Genomic DNA, 22119 nt, shown 5'->3' with positions numbered 1-22119 from the left:
CGAGAGGGACACGGCTCTGCGCACGCTGCTCAGCGGCAGGAAGTTTTCCGTGTCGCGCCACTGCTGCGGAAGGACACGCGTGCTTCCGAACACAAGACCCTGCTAATTCACAGCCTCCGTGCAGTCACGCAAGGGCTCCCCGAGGCCTGCACAGCTCAGGTGCGTGTCCCGATACATGGGAGGACATGCGGAGGGTCACACAAGCACACATGMGAACATGCTCTCACATGTTTGACCTATCAGACTTTCCTCACTACAGACCTAGATTAGTTGTTAATCCAGCTTGCCATTGAAGCAAAGAGATTTTACTGTGCGCAAGAGTGCTCAAGACCCTCTTAGCTACACATACATCTCAGGGGTCCATCGCGAGTCCAGGCTACCTCGATCTAGCTCAGAGGCTAATGCCCTGCACCCCACCGGGACACGTGGGACGAGATCTGAATGCAGGCAATAGCCTTTCTCTCACCATTTGCTTGCCCGACCATGATGTTAGTGACTGGCAGCCCTCAGAGAGAGCAATCACATCTCACAAATGTGCACTTCTCTCATTCCTGCTTAATTTGCTCCTAGCTGCTTTACAGAGCCCCTCACCAATTAACCAATTAGTAGCTAATTTAATTTGCTCTATCAGGGCTGCAGCCCACTGAGTGCCATGGTGGATGTACAAAGCAAGCGCTGTCTACGCTTGCCCACTGCCAGCGCTGGGTCTAGCCCTCTTCAAACGTGGAGAGCCACGCGTGGAAAATGGGACACGTCCAAAAATGATTTAACCCAAATTCTAACCAATTTCTACAACCTTGCCCTAAACATTCTGAGCCAAACCCTTCCTTTAGATCTCAGTCAAGACACTGAATACCTGTCTCCCAAATATAGCACTTGGGGTACCTCAGGGAGCTGCTGGAAGTAGAGATGATTCACAATTGTCTGTTAAGCAGTGAAACCTGGATAAGACAGAGATACACACACATGTCTGTGCGCAAACAATTTCAGGAATTTTCCAGAAATGAAAATCTGTTTTTAGTTCTGGTTTGAATCTAACTGAAACCTCATAGATGTGGTATAAAATGCTGCTGCTGTTGGGCAATGGGGTTTTGCAGCCCCTTTGAACGAACCTCACTAACCAAAAAAGGCTCAAGGCAGAGCTGAACCAGGCCCTGAAGCTAGCAGTAGCTGATCCATGGCTTAGCAGGCTTTGGATCAGCATCCCTTTTCCCCTCATCTTTCTGCCCAGCAGGAAATGTGAACATCAGAGTTCAGAAACAGGGGACCGGAGGTTGGAATAAGTTCACAAAACCTGGAAAACCTTCAACATTACCTGTGTCATTTGCATCAACAAGACAGAGCTAGGATTCTCTTGGGGAAAAGCTTTTCTGTCAGATATTCTGAATACTGTTTCTGCTCCCTAAGCAGAACTACCAAGAATATAAGCACCCTTTTAGTCACGCTGTTCTTTTAGATGCTCTGCCCCAGAGCCAGCCTTGGCTCAAATCCTGGAAGGCAGCAGTGGAGAGACTGAAGAGTCACCAGTGAGCAATTGAGATGTTTCGGGGGGTTCAGGCCTCCTTCCTTGCACCTGCTGTCAGGAAACACTGAGATCTTAGAGAYGGGATGGGGGAAGAGATGATGGGTGGGGAGGAAACAGACCATAATATTATGAAGCACCTGGTGAAAACTACAAATGGATGGATACATTTTTCTGTCTACTAGGCTCTGCCTTGAAAGAGTTTTTCACTATAATTGTAATTGATGTTTTCCTTCGTCCTTGTAAAATGGTTTAGTGGTTTGGAAATGATTTAAAGGAGAAATAAATATGCAAAACCAGAACAGGTTTCTGTCAAACTGCAACTCCTTTCTCTACAGATGGACTGCAAGGCACCTTGCATAGATCGATAGCTTGAGGGAACAAATAATTTTGTCTAGCTTATGTGACATCCTCAGAACATTTCTGATCTAACACTAACCTAGTCAAAGTATATTAAGTGTTATGGGTGTTTCATTAGATCAATTTTAGGCCAGCACTGTTGGAAACACATATGGGGAAGGGTTGGATTTTATCTGCCGGCCTTGAGGACAAAGCTGTATTAATTTTTGCTACTATTTTTCAGTCAGTAGAGACAGCTAACAAATGAGTACACACATCCATACCAGCTCATAGATTTCACCTACATGTTTCAAAAGCTGTCTAAAAAAATCCTAGTCCCATGGCTGGTCCAATTGAAAGGATCTTCCTGCAGAATAAGCTGGAAGAGAATCTAACTACCGGGAATACATTTTACAGGGAATAGAGGGAATGGACAGTGTAAGGAACTGTTAACCTGGAAAATATCTCCAGCTGCCTACAAACCCTCAGCTCCAGATGGCCAAAAAAAAAAAAAAAAAAAAAAAGAAAAAAAAAAAAGAAGCATGTTTCTAGAAGCCATTTTAAATAGTCTTGGCTCTAAAAATTTGAAAGTCCTCCAGGCCACATTATGAGGAGCTCATGAGTTAAGAGCGGTTGTAGAAAACCCAGATATCCCAGCTCCCATCAAAAGACCCCACAGAAGTCCAGCCTTTCCAAATGCATGTTTGACCCACAGATTGGTACTGAGAAGTTTCTGGCTAATCCCTTCAAAAATTGTCAGCAGTTTGTATAATTTGAAGGTATTGAACACYGTGGAAACAGGATATCTGCATAGGAGAAGAACACTTTCAGAAATCTGGCTTACTGGTGGGAGTTAAATTTTTCTGGAAGATTTCCAGCCTTATTTCTGGAGACATCCCATCCACAAAATTTACTAATAGGTATTTCTTTCAGACAGAGCTAGTTTTTCCGTGTGATGCTGGATTATGCAATATAGACTCACTAGTTTAAGATGACATCAGTTTCTAGGTCTTTTTGTAAGGAATAGATATGCTTATTGGTCATAACATGACTTGGCACCAGCCTTTCTCTGGGCTTCACTTCTCCCCTGCTGTCATGGCAAGCTATGCTTGGAAAGATCACTCAGACCGGATCCCCATGAGCGTATCAGTGGGCATTTCCCATGAGGCCTCTCCTGCTTGGTCAGAAATAACCCGAATTTGATGACTTGTCAAATATGCTGCAAAAGACTGGAGAAAGTTTTAAGCAAAGATGGAGAATATGCTTCCTAAACGATAGCAGAGCGGCAGCTAGCTGGCTGTGGTCCTATGGAACCGAGGGGATTAATGAAGCTGAGTTTGTAATTGAATTGAATTTATTGTACAATTAACATTGTTAAGGCACCTAGAGTTTTGGACGGGTGTCTCTATTATTTTAAATCTAAATAAATAACTAAATTAATGTTACTGCTACCACTTGTTTTCTGTAGCATAGCCAAGGCCGAAGTAATTTACTAAAAATAATGAGACTGGCTCACCGAAGACCAGCAAGACTCGTGAGACAGCTCAATGGGGTTATATTTACAAATGGATATCTTCCAGATGTCGTGGTGATTGGCACTGTACGCAAACCAGGAGAGAAGAGGAAATAACTTTGGAGCCCATATCTGGCCCCAACACTGATTTTGCGCACACACGACTGTACACAAAGCGTGTTGCCTTTGCAAGCTCCAGAGGCTGCTTGGAAATGCCCTCTAGACATTTCATGTTCTCTAGCACCTTTCCGTGAAGTGGCTTCTCAAAAAATCACAGATAGTCCTGAAATGTTGTTGTTATTATTATTATTCTTTTAAAAAGTTGCTTCTGAAGACTGCTGTGCTGGTGACATTCCCTTCAAACTGCAATAACTAACCTGTCACAGCCTACAAACGCTGACAATACAGCACCGTGTGGGGTTGACTTAATAAAGCTCATTTACATTCATTTTGATTCGCTCAGGCAGTGAAAAACATTTCATGAGGAAAAAAAAAATAAGTAGGAACCTCTCCAAGATGACATGATGTTTGCTGATATGATACGAACGGACTTAATAGCAGCACGTATGAGAACATGCATTCCTTACAATATTTGCAAATGGGCTTCTTTTTATTTACTTGCAATTTTTTTTCCTCCTCTTTTGTGCTGGTGCCACTTCTGCTGTGGAAGCGGTGCCACAACTGTATCGCCATGCCACCAATATATCTAAATACTCATGTCCTCATGGTCCCTCTGCTAAAATGGCCCTTGGGGGCAGGATGGGATCCTTGGCATACAGAAAAAAACTGCGTGGAGACGCGATCCATTATTTTTGCTGCTCCCAGGCCAGTTTGGGTCCTGTCTTTGGGAGCCAGTAACTCACCTACATCATACTCAGCAACTGAGCTCAGCCCTGGTGTGGAGCTGGCAGGGCCCACTGGCTCGAGGAGATTGCACCCATACYGCCTCGAGGCAGGGAGCTCGGATGTGAATACGCTCCCTTTCCCCTTCTCCCCATACTGAAAGTTTCCTGCCTGCAAAGCAAGTTGGCTGACTGCAGGCAGGGGTCAGCCTGCCAGACAGAGCGCAGTCAGTGTGGACGACAGGAGAGCGGAGGCTAAAAAGCAAGCCCCAGCCTGCGTCGTCATGGCTGTATAGATATCGCCGCAGAGACACACAGGAGTAATTCGCCTGTATGGGGGATGCATGCTGTGCTAACAGCCGGACCTCCAAGTTGAAGATTACAAGTGGCCTCTTGGACTGCCTTGAACTAAACATATTTGCATTTTTATGCTTTGTATATCCCCTTCCTTAGACTTTCAGTATGTCTTGCATCCCTTCCTTCTCAGCTGGTGTTATACCACCAAGCAGCACAGTTGCATTCATATTGCAGATGTGTTCCTGGGAATTGCACTAAAGCCTGCACAACATCAGAGAAAGCTTCCAGGAGAAGTCAAGAGGACAAATCACAATTGGGCTAAAAGTTTATCTTACCTTGAAGAGTGATAAACACACACGGCATGGTATTTTTGTTATTTCTGCTGAGCTTTTTCCTGCTGACATCAGTTTAAAATAAGTTCCTCTTGATTTACATCTGTCTAAGATCAGAATGAAGTAGAATGAGTTTTAGCAGAATAGGATTCTGCAGATGAACACATGGGGCTCATTTGGTTTCTCTTATCTGATTTGCATCACATAGAAAGACAGTTTAATTTCAAGCACTGGCCCTGAGCAACTGAGAACAGGAAAAAAAAATCCTGAAAAAGTATCGCAATGAAGCAAGTTAGAGAGGCATGTGGGGCCAGGAAAATATCTATATGTACCAGAGAGGGAAAAACAATACCATCATATACAGAATAACATCCAGTGGCAAGGTACAGAGAAAAGGACTTTTTGCATGCAATCCAATGGCACTTAGGAAAAAAGTCAGGCCACCAGCTATTGGAAGCGATGCTGAGTAGCTGCAGCTTGCCCCCATCACCTATCATATGTCTGGGCTGGAAGCTGGAATCCAGCAAGGACATGTCATGCAAGATGGAAAACACAAATACCTCGGTGTCAGGATCACACAATCTCATCGTGACACAAGGCATGGGGTTTTAGGGATCTCCCTATGCTGCTTCTACATGGGCCTCGATTTCTTGTAATACCKCTGCTCTTTCCACATGAGGCACCCAAGAACCCAGCAGAGTGAAGCTCATTCCTCAGCTGAGGTTTTAGCTAGTTTTAGTTTAGACTGTGCCTTTTACTTTAACCATGCTAGGGCAGAGGCTGTCACTGCCTCCGGAGTAGCCACTTCAAAGCAGGAAACCCTCTTATTCTGTGGTCTGTACCTGCCTTACAACGAGACAAAAAAGCACAGAAAACGAAAACAAAGAAAAACTCCGCCCCGGCCTGTTCAAAATGTTATCTCCATCAGCCCTGTCCTTTTCAATCTAGCTATTTCTGTCTGTTCCCCACGAGTATACAGGTTGCAAACACGATATTACAGGCCTGTGACAACCAAAGGACTGGGCTCCGTGTCAGCAAACTGCAATCAGAGTAGCTGCCCTGATGCAACCCCTTAGCAGACAAGCTAACTCTTGAGCTCCCGCGTGGCTTGCCCTCGTTCGGCAGCGCTGCAGGGGTGGCAGCCCACCGCCTGACAGAACGGCRCCGAATCCCGTGGGGAAAAAAAGCCATCAAGAGAGTAAAGCAAAAAATGAGTCTAGTGGGAGCCTCTTTGCTGTCTCTGGAGTGGGTCTCTCTACACTACCCCTTCCAGGGCTGAGACGTGTATGGGGTTCTCTGTGAGAAGTTATGACCACAATCAGAATTAGAGACATCAGAACATAGAAAGACTCTTGCAAGCTTCTGCTACCCACTGTTCCCAGCTCTGCTTGGTTCCTGCTGTCAGTAGCTGTCTGACTGTAGCTTCAAGAACTGARTAACAACAGCAAACACTTTGTATCTGCAGCACAGGTATTGATTAAGATTCAGATGTTCCAGCACCATCCAGGTTCAATGGCTGCTAGCGGTTCCTCTAAAGCAGAAGCGGGAGGGAGCAAGAGGAAGGTGGAGGAAGGCTGTTGTGCTGGTCAGTAACAATACTGCAGCTGCTCAAGGGCCCAGAGTAAACCCCAGATTCTCAAAACCCCAATCTTCAATTTACTATTTTTTAAAAATGAAGGGCCTACACTGCATGCCTGCGTTGGCAAAGCACGGTGCGCTCATGAGGAATGCAGAGTGCTAAGCAATATGGAGCGACAGCCCGGCAAGCAGCCCCGGTGCTGCTCGGAGGAGGGTGGTCTGGCTGTTTACGTTCACCGAACACTCCCCACTTCCAGCTACCAGGCTACCACGCGCGTTGTGCGGCCACGACAAGATCTTAACCAGCACAGGTTATACGGAAACCGTGCCTGCCACAGCATGGATCCCGCTGCCTGCCTCTGTGCTCCTCTGGGGTGAGCCAGCTGGACATCCCAGGCAGAGCTGCTCCTGCTGAGCCTGCTCACCTTCCTGCCCTTCCCATCCCGCACCGAGCTGGGCGTCAGCCTGCGGTTGGATTGTGGCTAGTTGTTTTTCAGCCTCCAAGATGTTTTCAGTCAAACACTTGGATTTGTTGTTCCCTCTCCTCCCCCTCTCTTCTTGCTCCTGCTGCCACCACCTTCTCCAGTCTTGGGCAAATTGACAAAGCAACAGGATAGGGAAAATTGAGTTGTATTATTCCTCCTCAGGGAGTCTCACTTTGCTGCCTGTATTTGAAAGCACTCATTTCCTACATCTCTTGATGAGAGTTCCTATCGACCAGTGACCCCTAAATGCCTATGCCAATCAATAGCCCCCAGTATCTTATTGACACGTCTATTGACAGCTTTCACTGCGCGCAGGAGCCAGAGGCGGCAGCTGGCCACGGGCTGGTGAGGGCTGCTTGAAGAACAGGGAAGACTCGGAGCCAGTATTGACACTGCAAATGGAGACAGTTTACTTAGCGCTCAGGGAAGATGCATCTGTTAAGGCAGCCAATAGATTTCCCTATTGTTTAACAGCAGCTGCCTTATAAAGGCAGGGGAGTTTCCTCTGCGCAAAGGCAGCATCACCCCTGTAATGAACACAGAGCTGCTCCCCAGGCCCTGCGCTTGGTGCTTTGAGGAGCACCAGGCTCCATGGCTTGGGGGAACGGTAGATGGGCAATCTCCTCCTAGCCCCGTATTTGTGGGCCTCTGCAACAGGTTCCTGAAAGTAACAATTATTTTAGCCAAGACCTTGCTARTAACCTGCCACGAGTTCTCTCATCCCGTCTTTGGTTCATCTTCACCCTGGCCTAGCCATCTCTCTCTTCGTTCCCAAGTCCTTGATCCTCCACTACTCATGCAGTAAGAAGAGACACTGCCCATAAAGAAGGATGCAAGCTTGAGGGCCCAAATTCACGCTATCCCCACTAGAGAACTAAGGAGCCCCCCCCAAAAGCATCATTGCCCTGGGCTCCTTCTTTAGTCAACAGAGAGAAGCTGGCCCCCCGGCTGGGGCAGCAGCCCGTGCACCGCTGTTTCAKGCTGCGGCAGGCTCCCCTGCACGCTCTCCCTGCTGCTCCGCTCGGTTCGCCTTGCTCATGCGCATCTCCATGCCTGTGTGGCTCAGAGCTCAGGCCCTAATGAGCCAGCACCAGGTGCAGGAGCGCCACGTGGAGCAGCGTGCAATGTGTTTACAGTAAATCCTCCCGGCACATGCCTTCATAGCCCACCACTCATCCAGGCAAGGAGCAGAGGGGAAAAAAATGAAAGAATATTGAACTTCTAATGCACTGTAATTACCAAATGATCCTATCTCAGAAGCAATGGGGCCCCATGGGATTTATTGCTGTATTAACAGTGGTTTTCCATTGCATTACTTAATGAATAATGTCTAGGCTAATAGCACACCAAAAAAAAAAAAAAAGAGAACACAACTCCAGTGTAATTATTATTTCTCCTAATGCAGCCACTTCTTACATAAATACCCATCTCTCTTTATTGGGTTGTTGTTTAAAAAAATGTTTCCTATTAAATTGCCATCGGGGTGAGGCATATATTATCATTATTATTTTTACTTTTGCTGTACAAGGATATTTCCCCACTCCCTGATGCTTTCGCACACCCAACTGACCATGCAGTTCCTGTCTGTGCCCCTGGTGCCACCCTCAGCTTTGCTACCTGGGTTCTTGAAAGCTGCAAAGATCTCAGCTGTGCAAACAACCGAGCCTCTGTTTATTTTGGTAGCCTCACAAAATATTTATGGAGAGTTATTCGAGCAGAAAGGCTGAATGGAGATCATTGCAATGTGTCAAATTAAAGAGTGCTTAATGCCGCCTAATCTCCTGGTAATTACTGTTGTGGCAGCGGATGGCATTAGAGCTGGGTAAGAAAGCTAATGATAGTCAGATAGGAGCCTGGCTGGATGTCAGTGTGAGGCACTTGCAGAGCAGGCTTCTGTCATCAGGCAGCTCCAACAAGTGGGTCTTCTTCCACATATATATTAAAGGACCCCTCACCATTTCTTTAGCATCCTCACTCATTAATACAGTTAGTTATTTGTATAATGGCAATATATCGATGCCCCAAAGATGGGTCTTGTTGCTGGGCACCGTGCGTGCCTTCAGAGGGAGACGGTCCATGCCCCAAGGAGCTCACCATCAATTAAAACAAAGCAGACAAGGAAGTTTTATCATCTCCATTGTATAGCTGGGGAATTAAAATACCTAGAGATTAAGAAACCCAGCAAATAATAAAAAATGCCGCTTGTAACTGCTGATGCTTATCTGAACTTTGCAGAGTTCGTGTCACACTAATTACTGGGGCCGTGTCTGATTAGCTCTGCAATTGCTTGGGGATTACTGTGTCTATCTGGGCATCTCACACTGAGATCATTGCTGTGGTTTATGAGTGTCAAAAAGGACCACCTGCAGGGGCAAGAGGGAGTTCAGTCTTTACAGCTCGTCTAGTTTTTGTCCTTGATGAGGTTAGCAGCAAGTGGAGAAGAAGAGAAGGGGAGATAACTGTTTTGATGGGTTTCTGAGGTGCTGTTGGACCAGTATATCTAGAGACATATTTAGAAGTACCAAATAGTTGTTACTGGAGACATTTCCAGTAAACACTGATTTTGTTCCTTAAGTACTCTTCTTTCTCTGCTTTATAATAATCCTGGTTTCACAACAGCAAACCCATTGCCCTGGCAACGAGCTGTGATGTCAGAAGCAGGTTCTGACACCTTTGAGGGGAATGAGCAGCTGATGAACTCAGGAGCAAGACAGATCCCTACTTTGATGCCAAGTATCTAGCACTAGTACTGACAGAAGGGCTTGCTGAGCTCTCACGGATACACAGCCCAGACAGGGCTTCTGGGCAGAAGGATATGATGCAGCATTTTCTGAGTTATCAGTGGTTGCATAGCCCCACAACGTCCAAGGTAGAGACAGGCTTAGAGCATGCAACGCAGACAGGTTTTCATTAGTCTTTTTTCGTTTGGGTGCATGGCACRAATGCAATTATTAGTTGCACTGATGAGGCAGAGAAGGAGACAGAGATGTGCAATGCCCCATCAATGTGGGGAGACATTTCATGCATTTGGGAGTGTCAGGATCTGAAAATCTGCAGATGGGACATTCCTCGTCTAGCACCCAGAAGCCGTTGTGGAAGGCACAACAAATGGCAAGTCAGCCCTTGCAGAGTCACCGCTCTCCTCGCGTGGGGCCCTCTCTTGCCACTAACCGTATGCTGGAGTCGCGGCCCAAAACCGTGACAAGCATTGACCAGCCTGGCATCTCGCCGAGAGCCTTAGCACTGTCCATCTCTCACTGCCCGTAGGACAGGACCTGAGGAGAAGTCATGCTGTTTGTGGCAGAAGGGGAGGGGGATACGGGAAAGGGCTCGTCGAGGGGAGGGAGGATGAACCGGTCTGTTCCAGTTACGGAGCTCAGCAAGCGAGAGGTTCATCATTAACTGTCAAACAGCGGTTTTAATCAGCCCTGCTCCTCGGTGGAAGATAGATTTAATATCAAGGCACATTTTCAGAGCCATTAGTTTAATTATGACAGGTGTCTGCAAACTGGATGGCTCCGCTTTCAAGCTATGAATGACAGCGTTTAATTCTCTGGGCCCACGGGGGCCACTAGGGTACTTTACAAAAATGAGCTTCCATTAAAGCGTAAGTGTTTCTTTCTTTCTCCCTCTTTCTTTTTTTTTTTTTAATATATATTTCTCTTCTTCTGCTCTTTCCTCTCTGCATGCATCAAAATGAGAGCTGATCAGAAAATTGCCCCTTTAGTGGAAGGCAAAATAATTTTCCTTGCCCATTAGGGACTTATATTACAGGTTAGGAAGGCTGTGCCCCATGTTCTCTAGCCAGGCAGAAGCCCTGCAATTTGCTGCTTAACTTTACATTATCCATCTATCTTCAGTGTTTTCCCAATAAATATGTAAATAAACAATAACAACAAATAATGGGAAGCTTTGGATGCCTGTAGGGTGCTGCTTACCCCGAGCACAGAGACCAAAGCCAGGTTATTTTGAGCCCCTCCAGGCAGGCTGGTGGAAGGTTGCCTGGTTTCAGCAGTGGGTTTGGGCTCAGCTGTGTGCTGCACATACCCTACCTCTGTAAAATAGCACCTGGTTAGACGAGGACGGTGCATGTGGTGTTCATTCTTCTTCAGCGTTCAGCTGATGTAGGCTTTCAGGATCAGAACACTAAATACACATCTATTTTAGGCACCAAAAGAAATTTTTTCACCCCTTGTTCACTAATGGGCAGAAGTTTTACATGGTCATGGTGAACCTACCAGGACTTTTGCACCTGTTGGAAAATTTGAACTAACTTTGATAAGGAAGTGTGTGGGGTCAGCAGAGCTACAGGTCTCAAAGATCATTAAGTTTCAAGAAAAGTAACAGAGGGGGAGAAGATCAGGGTATGAATGTCCTGACAGCAAAAAGATAGTAGTGTGAGCCTATGTATTATTAAACACCAAAGATTCAGTATAAACAGAGTCCCAGTCAGGACACAAGGTTCAGATGAAGCTTGTAAGTCATCCAGAAAACCCAAATCAACAGGAAAATTCAACAGGAGACAAGTTTCTGTAGTTCTGGTACCCAAAGAACTATTAGTTTTAGACTGGTTTTCCACACAGAGGTGGCAAGAGTTTCTAATGCCTTTCCTGCGATGGCTTTGTCTGCCGTGGCCCTTCCACGTGTGAGCCACACTGTAGTGGCAGAACTCAGTTTTCAGAGGAGCCCAGGACTTTCAAGATCAGCCAGACTGTCAGAAGTGCTCAGCCTCCAAGACATACCCAATACACCGAGCTCATTTTAAGGACTGAGTTATTTTGCAGCTCTAACTCCAGACGGCCCTATTATTTAGCACTCAGCTTTTGGAAGTGCTTCTTAAAAGCAGCACTCCAGGATGGATGTTGGCATTATCCCATTCTGGCATCAGCATAAGGCAGGAAAGGTAGCTCACCAAGCCACATCTCCTGTCCCCAGCTGGGGGCTCCAAATGGATGGGCTTGTGATGGAAAGATCTTCCCTGTCTGGCTCAGCCTGTTACTGGGATGGTGGCAGGTGGGGTTACTGGTACTGAGCGGGGCTTGCTTTTACATTTAAAAATCTGAAATACTTGGTGATCCTGCAGGCACTAACAGCATTATATTCCAGCTCATAAAGGAAGAAATGGAGGTGCAGAGGGGGAARAAAAAACCCACTCTCCTAGCTCTCAGGGTGATAGTGTAGGATACCCGGCATCCTAGCTCCGTCTCCAGCCTGTGTTTTTTCAATATACAGTACAGCTCCGAGAGGCCTGTACTCCGCTGCCTCGAGTGTTGCCCTGTGCCCTCACCGCAGGCCTGGCACACTATCAACGCGTGGCTGACAGCACTTGTCAACTGTACTTTGCGCGCTGGCAGAGCTACTGCCTTTACACATGTTTCTCCAGGGGGTGGATGGAAGTTTTCTCCCTAGCTGGCCGCCTTYGTCCCAACGTGGCCCTCCTGGGGAAGCGCCCCTGGACAGCAGCAGGGTGACCAAAGGAAGCATGGGAGCTCGACTCAGCCTCGTGCACTTCCCAGGAAGGGCAGGTTGTCCCCAAGAGCAGTGCGCGCTCCTAGTGCTGTGCTGTTATCCTGGCTGTACAGTGACCTCTGCTGCAGAGCAAAGCAGCTACCAGCCACAGACACGGGAAGCTGAAGTTAACTCTCAGCGGTGGGCAGAGATGGCAAAACCCCGCCAAGTTCAGTCCTTCCGAGCCCGAGTGAAGTCTCATAGCGTGTACCTCGCAAAGTGGAAACACTGAAAATAGGCAACGAGCCTCCAAAAGGTTTCTGGCAAAGCTGATCACTGCTAGAAGGAATTGTTGCACAGCAACAACCACACTAGCTGAGCTGCTGCAGGCAAAATGGCAAATAAAAATAAGAATATTGCTGTTTCCCTGTCCTGTGGGGCAGGAAGTTTGTATCACACAAGCGGAGGGATGCTCCTTGTTTTGCTCAGCTCTCTCCTTAGAGCTATTCTCTTTATTATACTTGAGGCAGAACAAAGAGTGCCAGACCTGAGGAATACTTAGGAGTAACTAAGGAGCTGCCATAACTTTTGCCCACACTGCAGGCCTGTCTTGCCCTATAATTATCTAGCATTCCTCAGAGGTTTCTTTTAAAAGACTCCAGCTCTGGCAGAGGAATAGGGAAGGGAGCAGAGCAAGCTAGAGAAGGTGTCTTTGGAAGAAGGGAGTAGCTCACATCTTAGACACTGCCTTGATCTCCCATGATATTCCTCCGGCCTCTTTACTGCATCCTAAGCGCCTGTTGTGCCTGCCTGTGATCTGCCTTGTCCTCCGGCACTGCTGGGGCAGATCTGCTGGTTTGTTCTGTGCTGGTAAATCAGCTCCCCGATTCCTGCTGGGGACTCCAGAGGGCAGAAAAGGAAATGAAAGTGTGTGATGGGGACGGCTGTGCTCAGACCACCTGGAACATGGTGCAGATAGCGCTCCCTAAACAAAAATCAATCTAGATCGAATTACTTCAGAGTTTTGCCCCGGCACCCCAGCCTTGCCCTGCTGGTCTCCCATCTGTCAGTGTCACAGGCTTCACTACACAGCTCTGCAACGAAACTAGTTTGAAATTTTCCCAGGCAACACTTCTGTAGGAAAATACCAGTCTGGCACACTGCAGTGCTCCCTGGGACACGCTGGTTTCAGTGAAATGCTGACAAACCAGCAGGCAGGGATCTAGCAGAGTTTGCCAGCTCTCCAGCGTGGCTCGGCCCCAGCATGCCTGGGAGCCTTGGCTCCAAGGTTTCTCACCAAGAGGACAGTCCTGGAGCAGGGCCTGTCAGTGCTAAGAGACAGCCCCGAAGGCCCTCGCTGCCAGCCTCCCCAGGCAGTTCAGAGTCTTCAGAATGTTTCCAAAAGGAACTATCACTTCTACTTTTCCCGAGTCTGAYTTTGAAAATTTTAAGCCTCTAGTCAGCCCTAAATGCTGCTATTCCTTACTCCTAATTCATGTTGCCCCCCGTTACCCCCACAGGTCCATTACCCTCCTGTCATGACCTAGCACAGTGCTCGGGGGCTGCTGAACGGTGGTTAGGACATGCCAAACTCCTTTCACGTGCGAGACTAAACATGTCAGCTTCAAAGGTGTTGGGAAACACCTGGTCCCCCTGCTGAGCCGGGCTACAGGGCAGCGCAGAGCCAGCGGAGCCTCGGAGAGTGGGTGGGCCGTTGTTTTCCTTATCTGCAGCAATGGGACAGGAGAAGGCTATAACAGAGGATAACTGAATCGCTACCACAGTCCGTATTTCAGCATTTTGGTGACATAAAACCAAACCCAAGTCCAGAGGGTAACTTCAAATGTGCATTTACAACTCTAGCCCTGGGAAGTTAGGGATGCATCTTCCCTAATTCCACCTCTGCCTATATTAACTTTTGTCAGCTGTTGAAAAGGGTCTGAAAAGTTCATCCTCTTGGCCCGTGCTAAGATGAACAACATCATACAAGCAGCAATGTTGGCAGGTATAGCTTGATTCAGGAAACTTGTGACAACCTGGAACTCACTAGGACTTAATCCCAGTTCCAACCACTGCTCGAAGCACAAAAGACGTCATCTTAGATCTTCCCCTAGTGTAAATCAGCAGAGCTCCAGGTASAGCCAACTGAGCTATGCTGATTTATGCTAGCTCAGTATCTAGCACAGACTCTGGGAGATCTGCCTTGAGCACTGACAGAATGYTGAAGTCTTTGGGGACTTTTCCTTTGCATCCTTTTCTACAATGAACTTGTTTAAGTGATGTTGCCAAACTCCTGATTTCATGCATGTGAAACAGGTCTAAATGGATATTGGCATGCAATACTTGAAGAGGTTTACAGACTTCTACAGGGATTTTTAAAAAGCATCTAGATGATGGGAGGCACCTGGCACAAACTGTTTTTAAATGGAAGTCAGGTGCATAATATGTTTAGGAATTTTTGTATATTGCTCTAGCATCTAGGCACTTCTTAAGTCCTAAACTACTTTGTAAATATGGCCTGTGGATGCTAAGCTCCAGAAAGCCACTGGCATTTCATGGAAAAGACACACATTTCCAAGATTTGTCACCAAAGTTAACAGCAAAGTTGATTCAATTTCTGCATGACTTTCCAGTTCCTTTAAAAAAAGATGAACAATGTCAGTTTGTTTCTCAAGAACACAGTCCCTGTTCCCCCCACACGCTTCTTTTTATCCTATTTGGAAGTCCCTCTGCCTTTGTTCCACCCTAGAAGGGGTCTGGCAGGTTCTAGCACAGGAGGAATCTGGGAGAAACAGCAGAAGTTATTTAAGTCCAAACACATAAAATTATACATATTCAAAACAAAGAGCATGGGAACTTGGCAGAAAAAGAGGGTGTCTAAGTTACCAAAGCAGCTATAACTCAAGAGTTGACAAATGATGTGGGTTTGAAATGACTATTTATTCTGGTATTTAATAATACAAATCCAGAGTGTGGAAACTACACAGCTACATCACATTGTCTTTAGTGCCTCCAAGTCACTGAGGGCTATAATGACCAGGCACTGTTGTGGTTTACATAATTTAATGCCTTTCTTACAATGTTATACTGCAGAAAAATACATAATCAGCAGGGAAAGGGATTCCCTTGCTAGAGTCGGAGCTAGCATTGTTTCTGAAACTTTGGAGCTCAGAGGCATTGAGCAGCACAGGGGGACCTGTGTCAGAGAATGCCTACCAGTTCCAAATCAATCTTTCTATCTTCACGTTGAAAGTCACATCTCCAAAGCCTTTCAGCTTCGGAATAAATCTGACTCATTTTAGAGGTATTGAGTATTTTCTCACCATGTACTGGCATCTGAACAGCAACCTAGCTGTGCAGGCCCACAGATGGGGCATGGAGTCGGCATTTGATAGAGGACAGGATTCTCCGTTATGCAAGTTCCCTACTTCACCCCTCTCTGAGAAAAACAGAGCAACAATACTGACCTTCCACTGCAAAAAGCCTAAAAACTCATGGTCAAAAATCCAGCAGAAGAGCTGATTTATTATCATAGCAATAAGCCTGAGTTGGGGAGTTTGGGTCCAGATTCAGGCTAATTTTTGTTTCTGTTTACTGGTCCTTAATGGCTCTGTGAAATTTATAGGGAGTAGCACCTCACAGAATGAGCTGCAGGTTGTTTAGACTCATCCTGGGATGTTAGATGCAATGCACTAAGATTTTTCTTGAATTTTCTTTCAACACACAGGATGTACTGGTGACCTTAGGGAAAGTTCGGACCCTTGAAAGATTCTGGCCTGATTTTGTATGACTAAAGGGTGAGGTTGTGGGGTCAAGTCATCATTTGAATTTCAGGCTTTTATTGCAGTCTCAGCTACCTCACAACATTTGCGAAGGAGAGCACATTCTCTAGCCCTAGATCTGGGCACAGACGTTATTTCAAGTTACCCTGGGATTAGCCAAATGTAAAACAACAGCCTAGGTTTATGCTTTCTAGGCCACTGCCTGCCTTTTTCTGCATGTTCAGTAAGCTCTTCGTATTTTAAATGCAATCCAAGTTACAGAGAAGTGTATTTCTGTTTTTCTAGTGAGTACCGTTGGAATGACTAATTGGTAGAGGAACTCACCTCTCAGTTTAATAAACCAACCCCAAGTGACTGCAGAATGAAACCTACTGCTTTAGAAGTGTAATAATGGGAAAGGGTTTTTATGACTCTTCATGACCTTTAAAAGGAAGCTCAAAAAGTGGCTGGACAAAGCAAATACAGAAGGATTCCTAGGAAAAAACTGTGTGCAGTAGATGTCCTTCCTATGAGACGGATTTTTTAAAAAAACTCAGGTAGAGATTTTCATGTCTGCTACATATGAAACATCCCAGCAGGGGCAGATAGGGGCTAGCCATTTAAAAAGAAAATGTATTTACTGTTTGCTGAAGGATGAGAATGGAAACGTCAGTTTAACTACAAACTAAATATACAATGGACAATGCCTGAATCAATATGGTTTGACTTTGTTTTGGAGAAGAAATGATAGATTAAACTTCCTTCGCTTAATCCATTCTAAAGCCATCTAATACTGTCAGTGAGTCTGCAGATTATTCACAGTCATGATGAAGATTTTAGTACCCGGCACAGTAGGAAGTAGAGTCAAACAGACAAACAACCCTTATTCAGCACTAACCCACCCATGGGGTTAGTTTGTAGAGAGTCACAAATGTGGGTGGTCAGAACTGACATTTAAAGCAGGACTCACAGGCTAACAAATGGCAAGATATTCAGAAATCCTTCGCACCCAGTAGCTCCAACAGTTCACACCAAATCTGAACGGTTTATTTAGGCATCCAGACTGCAGCTATCACTGAAAGTCAAAAAGTTACAAATCCCTGAACTGGCTCAGCAAAGAATACCCCAAAATGTTCCGTTTGAAGTCCTGGAGTCACAGCAGGGTGCTGCCTTTCTGACAAGGGCCCCTGTACCTAGGGGAGGGAAGCCACCCTCCCTGATCCTACTAGTTGCCTACCAACATTTTCYGATGGCCAGGAGCCACAAGATACACACCACCTACCTCGGAAAGCTTGCTGCCCTCTGCAAACAGAGGCCCAGACCGGGAATTGCATGTAGCTCACCCAAATTCTATGGTAATAAATAACACAGAATACTAATGCTCCCAGCAAGTGATGAAATCATTGGATTTATAGCCCTTCACGTCAAGTRCTGGCAACAGACAAGTGTACCCCATCCATCAGAACCTTTCTTCTGTGAAAAGTCTGAGTGAATGTGTCACCGAATCCCCACACTCTAGATCCTCTTGCCTTCCCCGAATATTGCCGAGTACATAGCCAGTATTTAAAGGTGCCTGCGGGTGAGACTCCACTGTCCCCAAAGCCAGGCCAACAGAAAGAATATCCTCACTGTGTCGCAATGCGCTGGGCTCAGCCCTGCCAAGAATCACAGCCTGTTCCTCCCTGAAAGTGCAGCAGCAACTGCTGACATTTACAACTGCCCGAGAGGCACTGGAATTTCAATAACAGGGCACTGAGGTCCGCAGACGCCAGAGTAAGCGTGTGGTACTTGGAGGGTTTCAGAGAACCAGCCAAAGGGAAGGCACAGCCCTTTGGCCACTTGATGGTGGCATGAGAACGTCATCCAGACTCTACCCTGCATCAGCCATCTCAGCAAAAACTCTCTGGCTCCCAAGGGCTGCAAGCACTAAGTCAATCCACAGCCCAGCTTTGGGCTCAGCACAAGTATTCACTGCTTAGAGATCCCATTACTGCACCTCTGAAATCTTATGCTTTGTGCATGAGGCCCATCTCTCATGCACACGTCCTGCTCTGGAGGATCTGGAGAGTCATGACACCTGGCGCAGTGCAGTGGTTCTCAGCCCCTCGTGCTGGATACAGCTAATTGTCCTGGTGACAAACTGCACATTGCATGCGGGCTCCCAAAACCAGAAGGAGTCCATACCCAGCAGCACAGCCCTGAGGTGTGTGCCGCTGCTGGGCTGCAGTACTATACTCCAGCCTAACCCACAAATATGATCTTATACAGCTCTCAAATGGCTGCAGAGGTGCTGGGGAGCACATCAATCATGGCCAGAGCATGAAGCCACATGAATAAGGAAAAGGCTAAGAGCTCTGCCCCCATCCTCCCATCCACCCCTCTCCCAGCCACCCCCAGTGAACACAAGGCGTGAGGCAAGGCGGCACAGAGGGTAGGAAACAGTACCAGAGACGTTCGGCTGAAAYTCCAGTTGTCCAAAAGCTAATGGGAATTTTTGCCATTGGCTGCTGTTACGCTGTCTGCCACCGATCTCCTCTCAGTTTTGAAACAAAGCTGAAATTCAAGAGGCCCATAATACCTATACACCACCATTCACATCTTATAGGGCTCAAATAAACTTAGCTGAGAGCTATCTACCCTAGAATAAACTCACTTGTACTTCCTTTCAGAGTCCCATCCATTTGCAACAGGTCTAAGCACCATTCAACTCTTACTAACGCTGGGTGCAATGAACACAAGCTCAGGCACCACACAAGTTGTACTTGAGCCCTACAAACACAAGGCTTATGGATCTTCTTATTGTTTCTGCTTTTGATACAGAGATGAACTTTACCCACAGCAAAGATTTCAAGCTGCACGATGGCCAGCTAGGCATTTATTGCCACAAGTGAACAAAAGTAAAGAAAACAAAGCAAAAATGGTTGTCACATTGCAAAAACAGTAATAACCACCCAGTGCAGAAGCCACTAAATACTGTTGTAGAGAGTCACTAGAAGCACAATTCAATGTAATTCTTCCTTTCCTTCACTCACCTTAAATGCTATGAAGAACGAAGCAAACAGCAATGTTTTTGGACTATAAYCTATCCAACCTTCAAATGCATTGCCAAAGAGAAAAAGGGCAGGGGGGAAAGAGGGAAGAAAACCAGCATTAACTCCCCTGCATTATCACCACAGACAGAGAAGACATCTCAGGTCCCAGGACTGGGAGATGCTCCAAGCAGAGAAAGCTCTTTAGTCCACAAAAAAGAATATACTTAAACATTTAACCCACAAACAGGAATATACCTGAACATTTTTGAGTCGGCTTTTCTAAGGCAGTAGCCCTTCTTCCCTTCATCTTCTCCATAGAGAAACACGCAGCAAAACTACACAAGTTATCAGTTGAACCATGAAAAAAAATTTTCCAGGATAATGCAAGGATTACAGCAGATACTAGGAAATGAAACAGCACTGCAGTCTTAAAATTGCAAAGAGACCAAGAAGATGGGGAATTAGTAGTGATGAGATGTAGGTGAGCACGCAGGGTGGTGTTAATCCTTGAGCAACTGCCCACCCGAAACCCCAGGCATCACCCTGGAAAGGGCTTAAACAGCTTAGATGTTTGAGTTAGGAGGGTAGTTCCTTCTCAGCTCCTTATGCTGTCAGCAATGGGAGAGGAATTCTTCTTGTGGGTGATGTAATACAGCAGCAGAGGTCCTTGGAGGACCTTCTCTCCCCATTAGACTGCAGAGGGAGCCTGGGGAGCATTAGGCATGTGTAATGGTCTCTGCAGCCTCCAGGCTCTTCTGTACTGATAAAATTAATCTTATCTCTACCTGGGCTGCTGACACCTTCAATACACTCAGGTTAAAACAAAACAACAACAAAACCCTGTCACAGAAAAGAGGCTGGTGGAGCAAAGCTTGAAAAACCTTAAAGGCTTCAAGCAAATAGAACCCCATATTCACTTTTTTTTTTTTTTAAATAATAATGTCATTATTTTAGCCAAAACACATGATTTTAAGAAGGCTGACTCAGGGCCTTTCATGTTTGGGATTGGCAACACTATACATGCGCAAATGGATTTCAGAGGCTCTGATCACCTGCAATTCACACTGAATTGTGGGTAGCTGGCACTTACAAACAGCGAGCCCGTAATTTTATATGCAGTTGCTATTTTATTTCCTACTTTCTGTTCTGACCTTGATATTTTTGTGGTTACAGATAGATGCAGCAAACAGAAAAAAACATCACTTCACTCCCATGCAAAGCTGTTTCATCTCAGAAGAAGTGGTAAATTTTTATGCCTAATGGCAAATGTACTACCCATAATTTCAAGTCAGAAGTGTTACCTGTGGCAAACCGGATTCTCCAGCAGCACAGGAACATGTTCCTTGGAGAAACTGGAAAGAGTTTTCTTAAGGTCAAGCTTTGACTTCAGGAGGGATGATACCAGATTTACAGGCTGGCAACCAGTCACCTTGTTGCTACTCAGAGCAATAGGAGCTTGTTCATTTGTCATTCACTGTAGTCAAAAAGAAAATGAAAAAAAAAGACACAATAACAAAAATCAGCTCTCTAGAAGGAAAGCTACAATATATAGGTTACAGTTTCCTTCTAAAACAAACCCCCTCACAGTATGATTTCATAGGCCATGCTAATTATTTTTAGGGCAAGCATAATAAAACCCAGGTGATTTGCCTTTAGCAATTTCTTCTTATCTTCACACAGCTCTGGATCATTTACCCACATGGCAAGCAATTACAATGAGTCCTGCAGTTCTTAACAGACATCTTTTGTCGAAACCCGGCAAGAGTACACAAAGGTTAATATGCTTTTGCACTACAAAAATCTGGGCATTGTCTTGTGTATTGTAAGACGTGCTTGTGACATGCTGAATTCAGCTGATTTACAAGATCAGCAAAACAGAAGGTTTTCCCACTGGGAGCCTTTTTCTAACTATTTCCTCATCAGGATGTTGGCTTGCAAGAGTCTCTGATTTGCCATGCTTCTGCTAGGAACGCAGACCAGCTTTTCTAGCCAGGCATCCATCTCTCTCCCTCGTCCTCTCTCTCTCACGCATGCAGACAAACACGTTCCTTAGTGCTCCGCGCTGGATTCCAGCCAGGCTGCCATTTGTCTTGCCTCATTTGGAGAGTTAGATTCCTAATTCAGCRGTGATGATAACACACAAAAACAAAAATCTCCCCACACCACTGCTCTTCATTTCCCACTTCCTACACCTAACGAGAGACGTTCATTCCAGCCTGTTTGGGATATGCTGGGGCTGATGCTCTTACTGCATTGCTGAGACCCCCCCCCGGCTTTGGTGGGTACGATGTACACAGGGTGAGTGGGTGAGGATGTATCAGGTTTGCCTGATTGCGCTGAACTTGAGAGGGGCCCTGACCAGGCTGGAACGTCTAAAATCCCTGACATATAGCCGTATGGGAAGAGGAGGTTATAACAAGAGATTCGTGAGGCCTGGGCAGTATGGAGGGGAAYCTGATTGACTGTTCTCCCCCTTTTGCTCTTCCCTTTGCTCCAAAATATATATTGCATGTTCCAAAGCTCACCTTATCTCCCAGTCGACAGTGGATAGTGAAAGGTGAGTGGGACATCCTGTGAGGGGGCAACACGCAAAGAGGAGGGGAGAAGCTCATTTATTATGTAATGTAGGGCACTTGTGGCTGCTTTTATTAAATTGCATGCCTGTCTGTAGGGTATTAATTGCGATGTACATTTAGGCTACATCTGAGGTGCCTAAAGAGTAGAGACAGAAGATCTTTGCACAGCATTTATTTATATCAAAATAAATATCTGTATTGATGAAGTATTGGCTGTCAGGTTACCAATGGAAAATCACTCTTGATGCAATAAAACTCTGCAGGCTGTTCAGCTCTGCTAACAGTAACCTTACCCCAGCATTTAATTAGAATTTCCAGACTGAGAAAACCAACCCAGCTTGATAGGAAGAGAAAATATCCACTGGCACCATAGGATCCTACACCATGGGGATGG

The 22119-nt window shown here is 46.0% G+C and overlaps 1 protein-coding gene across 1 annotated transcript in view; it reads right to left on the bottom strand.

The window, feature by feature from the left end:
* ZNF703 (zinc finger protein 703) overlaps positions 1–21719 on the bottom strand; it is a 147388-nt gene extending 125669 nt beyond the window's left edge. Inside the window, exon 1 of the mRNA XM_026064487.1 lies at positions 21675–21719. Coding sequence (XP_025920272.1) covers positions 21675–21719 — 45 coding nt within the window. The remainder of the gene's footprint in view (positions 1–21674) is intronic.
* Positions 21720–22119: the final 400 nt, after the last annotated feature.

This window comes from Apteryx rowi, unplaced genomic scaffold (assembly GCF_003343035.1).
Source record: "Apteryx rowi isolate R43461 unplaced genomic scaffold, aptRow1 scaffold_217, whole genome shotgun sequence".
In the NCBI taxonomy this organism is placed as follows: Eukaryota; Metazoa; Chordata; class Aves; order Apterygiformes; family Apterygidae; genus Apteryx; species Apteryx rowi.
Note: the sequence above shows the minus strand (reverse complement) of the source record. Positions and strands in the feature narration are given on the sequence as shown.